The sequence below is a fragment of the Montipora foliosa genome, chromosome 2 (assembly GCF_036669935.1).
Source record: "Montipora foliosa isolate CH-2021 chromosome 2, ASM3666993v2, whole genome shotgun sequence".
Lineage (NCBI taxonomy): Eukaryota > Metazoa > Cnidaria > Anthozoa > Scleractinia > Acroporidae > Montipora > Montipora foliosa.
In genome coordinates, this window is record NC_090870.1 from 14,015,386 (window position 1) to 14,022,885 (window position 7,500).

A 7,500-nucleotide genomic window follows, 5' to 3' on the forward strand; every position below is an offset into this window, starting at 1 on the left:
GACCTCCAAAGCGTTCTTCTCGCCTTCAAATATCTTGGCAAGTTCATTTTTTTGTATTTTCAAGCAGTCCAGTCCTTCTTTTAGCCCTTCGATGCTTTGCAACAAATACGCACGCTCGAAAGCGTATCTTTCTTCACATTCTTCTTCCACGCCTGCTCTCAAGGCAGTTTTCTCTCGTTCAAATGTAAGTATCATTGCAGCTTTTTCTCGTTCAAACGATCCCAATAAAATTTCTTCTTGTTTTCGTAAAACAGATAGCAATTCCCCGTTGTCACCAACGTAGTTGTCATGATAATAGCGCGAGTCATTATCTTCTTGCAGAAACTTCGTTCCCAGTTTTCTCTCCCCGTCTCGACCTAATTGCTTAAATGCATCCCGGTGGACGTGTTTAGTAAATAAATCGAATGATTTTCTTAAATCACGTAATTCATTTCTGAAGAAATCCTTCTCCTCTGTTAATACACGTATAACTTCGTCCTTTGCCTTGAGCACCTCATTGTAATCATTTCTCAGCCGAACTTCGAGCCCTTTTTTCTGCTCGATAAAACCTTTTTCCATCTGTTGTCTTTCGTGTTCCATCAATTCTTCGAACCCCGGTTGCTGTTTCTCAACAATTTCTTCAATTTCAGTTTGGCACGAGGAATCCTTTGTTTTGTTTCCGTTTCCACTGGTCGCCGACACTATGGCCGTAAGCCTGACTTTTTCACTGCGCAATATACTTTCTTCGCCAATATGCGGATTGCTTTTTCTTTCCATGGCGTTTTTCTGACTCTGTTTCAAAGTTAAAACCCCAGGAAGATAATAAATAATCGAGAAAATTTAAGTATTGGCTGTGATGCAATTTCTGCACAAATGTACACCAGCAAACATGTCCTTGAAGTACTTTGGATTGGTCAAGATAAAGGATTTTTTCCTCAATTTCACAATAACGTTGCCTCTAATGACATTTTGGCGCTAACTGCCACTCCATGGCAGGTGCGCGATTACTTTGTTTACAGTCAAAGTGTTTCACATTCCTCGTCGCTTTTTATTTCAAATCCAAAATACCTGTCAAAAATTAAGAATGCGATTTGCGTCTTACCGGGTCTGCGTAAAATATCCCGTGGAGACAAAATATAATGTAATTCCTCAATTATAAAATTTCCCTGAACTTTCTTTTTTTCAGTTCTAATTTTAACTTGGGTCCTAGCTGAATATTTTGGACAAAAAACTTCCGTAGTGAATTCAACCACTTACACGAAAATTGGAATCGGTATTTTAAGTGGAGCAATGGAGCTTTTCTTTATTACTTTTTCGTATGAAAAAGTTGTGGATGTGCGGTTATCATAACATTCTGTGGTGTACAGTTTTCCTCCGACTTGCAACCACGCTGACACGCTAGTTTTTAAAATGAACTTTGAGTGTAGATGTTGATTATTAGTTCACTGAAGCAAAATGGTTCAAATTAAGCATAAATCCGTTTTGACTGTATTTATTTTCGCTACACCTTCGCGCCTTCTTGCAGCCCACTGTAGTGCAAATGGATAACTAGACAGTGTGTTTGTGGTTCGCCTCAATTTTGTTTGTTCTGAAGGTTTATAAAAAAGTAATGAGCTTTGCTTTGTTGGCAAAAAACAAGAGTGCAATATCTTCTTAAGGCTTAAATAAAACAAAATCCGAGGTTTCTATTTAAAAAAAGAGACGCAGATGTTTCGTTTTTGTCGTCGTCGAACTTATTGATAGATATTTAACACAAGATTCCATAGTTCTCCTTAAGTCTTTTGTCCTTTTCCTTTTATGCACACAGTGGTAACACAATTACCAAATGTACAAAAGAGAGAAAGGGAGAAAAGAGTGTTCTGTGATTTGCACCTATAGGAAAGTGAATGGAAGCTATTGAATACTACGCATACTCAGTAGTTGTCAAGAGGTGATCTAATTGGCTGGACGAAAATTACATGGATTCAAGAATACTAGATTTGGTCACAGCTAAGGGGTTTTACTGTAGTACTTCCTACTAAGCAATAGAGGACGTTCTCCGTGTTTCTATAGCCTCATGTAAACGCGAGGAGAGTTGGGAGAATTCGAGACAGTTATGCAAATCCGAGACGCATAACTGTCGAAAATTCTCCAAACTCCCCCGAGTGTTTAGATGAGGCTATGGAAACACGGAAAAAAGGCTTCTATTTCTTTTATAAAATGTTTCTCAAAGATAATTCGACAAATGAAGGAAAATTTTGGGTTTTTTACTTCTAGATTGAAACAGATTTTACACGCTCATATTTCCTACCAGCCAATCAAAAACGCGCGTCTGACAACACAACCAATCAAAATTCGTGTGATGTCACAGCCGTGTTTCCATACTCTCATCTAAACACAGTTATTGACCAATGAGAGTGCACGTACTATCCTAATTATTTTATAAAGCCTATTAGTCTCCAGTGAGCGTATATGTGTCATAAATGATATTGCTTCCGGACATTTTTTCCTTCGTGATAAGCAAATTATCAAACACAGCAGTGATATGAATGCGACTTGATATGACTTGACGTTTCGTATGCCTTAATAAATTAAACATCTTCAGAAGTAACGGTTAAACAAACTTGGGATCTTATATAAAACATTTACTGAAAGAAAAGTAACTAGTAACTAAATTTACAACAAAGATAACAATAAATCTTAAACAAAAGTGACATCTAACTGGTTATTTAAGTCAGCGTTTTTTTACTGCAAACGTATCGTTCCCCATTAGGGGGCTTAAGCAAGCACTTGTCTGAGACGCAGACGGCAACCGGAAGAGAACATTTTGCGTGCAAGGTCAGTGGTGTCTCCCAGGTTTACATACTAATCATTTCTAATGGAGAAAAGATACTTTGCAATGTAAATGCAATTGTGTGAAGACATGTTAAAAGGGAAAACAGCTCACTTCCGGTTGCCGTCCGCGTTTCAGAAACGCGCGCGCTTTAGCTCATTAATGTCACGTATTACTAGACTTTTCTCAATTTTACACGCGTTTTGACACTCTAGAGGGGAAATCTCCCGGAAAACTTTGTCGAAAACAAGTATCCGAGCGTTCAGAATTAAATTAAAGAAAATTTAATAAAACAATTATTCCATTCGCGCTAGTTGGATATGAGACTGGTTATCTCCAACTCGGCTCTAACCGCCTTGTTGCCTATTTACCATTTTATGTATACCCAATGCGCGCTCATGGAATTGTTAAATTGTTGCTAGTTATAGGCTCGATTACCAGCCGCTTCTTTTAATCTACTCTTTTCGAGTAGATTACATTAATGTGTAAACGTAATCGACGAAAGGAGTATGAGGCATTCAAGCCGGCAATTTTACGGGTATCCAGCTCATTTCTGTAGGTGTGCTCTTCATCCCGATCATTGGTACCGTGCCATAGCCATTTCAGTGCTTTGCCGATTTTTGCACCTGAGTGAAATGGTTTTTAACCTTTTCGAACTCGAACCGCAGTTTGGTTCAGCCCCTGGATGCTCTGGATAAGACGTACTTTTTCCTGCGCTTGAAAGAACTATCGGCCTATCGGGATTACCCAAGTTGTTCAAAAGCCGTATAACTCCATCGTATGGATAACGCACTGATAACTGGTCAGTGGGCCACAATTTCATTCCGTTCAAAGGATTAATTTGATCTCGTAACCGTGAATACGCACACTCTGAGAAAAGCAAAGTAAACGCGGTGTATGAGATCCTTGGCCAACCTTTAACGTGAAGTATATTCTATATTATTGGTGTTCCAAAACAAAGAAACGGCGGCCAGGTTTCCAAACTAATCCTATGAAAATTGAACTAATTTTTATGCAAATTTTGTTTCATCAAATTAGCACCCATTCGATCTAGTCACGTGATTGTAAACGCTCTATACTCTAGACAATTACTTATTGCCTGAATAAAGTTAACCGACCTTTCAACAACCAGGGCCTGGACCAGTTAAATAATCTTTGATGTTCCTCCTCGCCTTCTTAAAACTCGCAATTAAATGTCTTAACCACATCTATCATTTATGGTAAAGAAACCTGGTACCAGTTATTTTCTTAGAATTGACTACCAACTTGGCTCAAGTCTTCATATTCAAAGGTCGAGTAGCTGCTCGGATGACCATCAAACCCAACGGAAAACTGATCCACTCTTGATCCTTTTCGAGACGTCTCAGTGTCGTGTGTTTTCTTGATATCCTTAACAGAGGTGTACCTTGCCTCAGTACTTCGTTTAAAATCTCCATATCTATTATAGGAGCTTCTTGCGAAGTTGCCTTCAAAGTTTTGGTTCGAATAGCCTGATGATGGTTTATATGACATGCCGGCTGGCTCGTCGCTTCTACTCTCGTATTTTTGTTCCAGAAAGCTTGATTGCGAGCTGTACGAATCACCAGCCAGTTGCTTGATCTCGCTGTCGTGTTTGCTTTCTGCAATCTCTCCGTCCCGACACAAGCCTCCGATCAGATTTTGAAGCGCTGCCTTCTGCTTTCGCAGTTGTTCAGTTTGTAATTGAGAAGCTTTCTGTCCTTCCTCCAGAGTCTGTAGACTCTTTTTTAGGTTGTTATTTCTAGTGTGTAATTCCAGGACCATTTCATCTGACATTCCAGTCATACTCTTTACATCTTCCATCTGAAAGCAAAAGAGAAAAGTACTCTGTATAAAATGATAAGTGTTCAGTATCAAACAGAATTTGTTAAATGTTCATATATCATAGCCGCCTTGCGAAACCACATATCACTTACCTTATCATTCAACCGCGAGATGTATTCGCTCATGGCTTCCCTTGCTGTTTTCAGTTTCAGTTCTAACTCTTTCTTTTCCACCTCTAGCTTAGTAACCCGTCCCAAATCTTCATTGGTTGAAGTGTAGCGCTCATGACTCATGCTTCCTTTTCCAAACTGAGTCTTTACAATCTGACCAATGGAAATGACTTCTTTTTCGATCCTTTTCAGCGCATCCGGGTCCAGATCTCCTTTAGAAGCAGATAGAACTCTGCCAGTGTGTGCGAATCTTTCTTGTAAGTCCTGGGTGTTCTTTGAGCTTTTGGGTTTATGTGAGGACAGTTTCGTCTCGAGAGAAGAAGCCTACAAAAAAGGTTTGTTCAATGCTGTGAGTTCCAATGGCATGACAACATTCTTTGCAAACTAAAAGGAAGAAAGGGGTTCATTAGTATTACGCCACTGTTCACTAGTACTACACGTTCCTGTAAACAAAATCGAAGTTATTGCATCTTACGATATGTCCTTTGTACATCAAATTTGATTGATAAACATCTTAAGCCATTCAAGGGCTCTTGACACGGAGTACTTGGCTTGACTTCACTGAAAACCCTTTGCCTGGTTTGGTAACCTCTTTTAAATAAGGAGGAAATGATACTACTATATGTGCAAGGAGAGATGTGGGAGTTACAATCTATGGATCGTGTGCCACTGTCACCGATAAACAACCATATTCCTCCGGACAACAGCTATAAATGATCGATGCTATATCAAATTAAATGGGTCACCTTGTCTTTGTCATTTTTTAGTTTTTCGAGCAACTCTTTAAGATGACTTTGTAATTCGAATGTTCGCTGCTTTAAAGAAGAATTCTCAGACATTAGCTGCTTGAGCCTTTCAGTTTCCTCGCTCTTTTCGGAAGACTTTTCCACATGCTGTTAGAGAAGAAGAAACCACTCTTTTCAGAAGGATATTAACGACTATATGTTCAGGGACACATGAATTACTAACTTCCACTAAGCCACAGGAAGGTCGTGGGAGCTGTGTAGTTAACGAGGTGGATCATATAACAATAGATCTGTCACCAGGGGCTCGTTCCTCGAAAGTCCCGAAAACATTTCGGCCCCGAAAAGCCATTTTGAACCTGCCAACCGCTTGTTCAGGAAAGCCGATCTTTTGGCATGTTTTCAAGGTAACAAAAAGCAAACTGACTGTGAAGTTTGACGACTCAAATCCTCTCCTTTCTTGAGATACAGAGGGAATTGAGAAACCCGAAAATAGCCTCTAATTAAAGTTTTGGGACTTTCGAGAAACGGACCCCAGGGCCGTAGCCAGTATCAGGAAAACCGAAGCACTTGCCTCAGTCATTTTTTCATGATTTTTTAAATAAAGCGTGATTCCGCTGTTGTCTTTAAAATGTAACCATCATAAACACCCAAAAAAACCTACGAAGAGAATTTAACCATGGACATTACCTCAGTCATAATTTTTTTCTGGCTACGGCCCTGGTCACATTGCTAGAACGATTAATGCAGAATAGTGACGCTACTAACCAACCATCACTCAAAAGGTCAGTCTAGTACCTGAGTCAATCAGATTTTAGGATTGAATTGCCCCAACGTAACATTATGGAAAGTGTTTCAGTGAAACCCGGTGGGATCACACTGGCAAAACGCTATACCAATTCTGGATCAGTCTTTTGTGCAGTGGCGACGTGGTCCATTGGTTAGTTCTTTGATTTTTCTTTCAGATCTTCCCCCCACAATGATCACCGACTGAATTTGTCTCCTGTCGTTTCGAACTCCACGCTGCCAAAGTCTGTACATGAATAACCATTTTAATCTTTCCAGATACGTTTCTTAATGCTGAAATGTTTATTAAATTATTAGTTTCCATAAACACGGCTGCACATTCTGCAAACCTCAAACAGGACTTAAACATAAACTATGGTTCTTTGCATTCTAATGCTTTGTTAGAATTTGTATGGCAAAAGTAACAAAAGCACAATCAAATTCGTATTATATAGATTTTTGAGGGCTGATATAGAAAGGGCTAAAAGCAAATTATCTCTTTCAACTCAGTTATCCCCGTGTTCAACTTTGTACCCTAGAACAAAAAAATAATTTACCGAACTATGCCTGAAGATTTCGATCTGCTTTTCCTGTAGGTTTCTGATTTTCGTTTCCATCTCTTTAGTCACTTGCAGGAGTTTGTTCTTTTCTCTCAGAGTAGATTCATACTTAACCTAATGCAAAAAACGAAAGAAAAGAAGGACTCACTTGCATCGGTTGAAGAGCACTGGACTTTAACGTCAGCTGTCGTGGTTTTAAAAATATGGCCAGACCAAAGTGTAAGGTCTTAAGATGGCTGAGATAAACGGCTGCCTTTGTACTGATTTCTAGCAAAGAAGGATTAAGACTTTCTGGTGTTGCGGGAACCATGGTTGTAGGTCACCTACATCCTGACTCACAATTACACTGCACTTAATGGAGAGCTTTGGCAAAGCCGTAACAACTCCACGAACAACTTTGCTTAAAGAACGAAATGATATATGAAATGAATCATATATTGAACTGCGGATGTGAAATCAAGTGAAGCTATGATCCTCGAAGTTATGAACGCAATTTTAGCAATTGCGTAGAGAAGCCTGAAAAATTGAGGACTTCAACGGGTTTTGAACCAGTGACCTCGCGATACAGGGGCCATTAAACTATAGTTTCTTCTTTTCTGCGGCTATGATGATGTACCAAACTAATCCTCCCGGAATTGAACTCTATTTTTAGGCAGATACTTTCTTTT

At 39.3% G+C, this 7,500-nt stretch overlaps 2 protein-coding genes across 2 annotated transcripts in view; both read right to left on the bottom strand.

Annotated features, from left to right (window-relative positions):
• Positions 1-956, bottom strand: part of LOC137992520 (tax1-binding protein 1 homolog A-like) — a 3,427-nt gene extending 2,471 nt beyond the window's left edge. The window contains exon 1 of the mRNA XM_068837891.1: positions 1-956. This exon is cut by the window's left edge and continues 2,471 nt beyond it. Within this exon, the coding sequence (XP_068693992.1) occupies positions 1-756 (756 nt within the window). The 5' untranslated portion in view covers positions 757-956.
• A 2,895-nt stretch (positions 957-3,851) lies between these two features.
• Positions 3,852-7,500, bottom strand: part of LOC137991206 (golgin subfamily A member 6-like protein 6) — a 16,110-nt gene continuing 12,461 nt past the window's right edge. Inside the window, exons 3-6 of the mRNA XM_068836321.1 lie at positions 6,830-6,946; positions 5,490-5,636; positions 4,726-5,067; positions 3,852-4,612 (exon numbers count right to left, since the gene is read on the bottom strand). Of these exons, the coding sequence (XP_068692422.1) occupies positions 4,040-4,612; positions 4,726-5,067; positions 5,490-5,636; positions 6,830-6,946 (1,179 nt within the window). The 3' untranslated portion in view covers positions 3,852-4,039. The remainder of the gene's footprint in view (positions 4,613-4,725; positions 5,068-5,489; positions 5,637-6,829; positions 6,947-7,500) is intronic.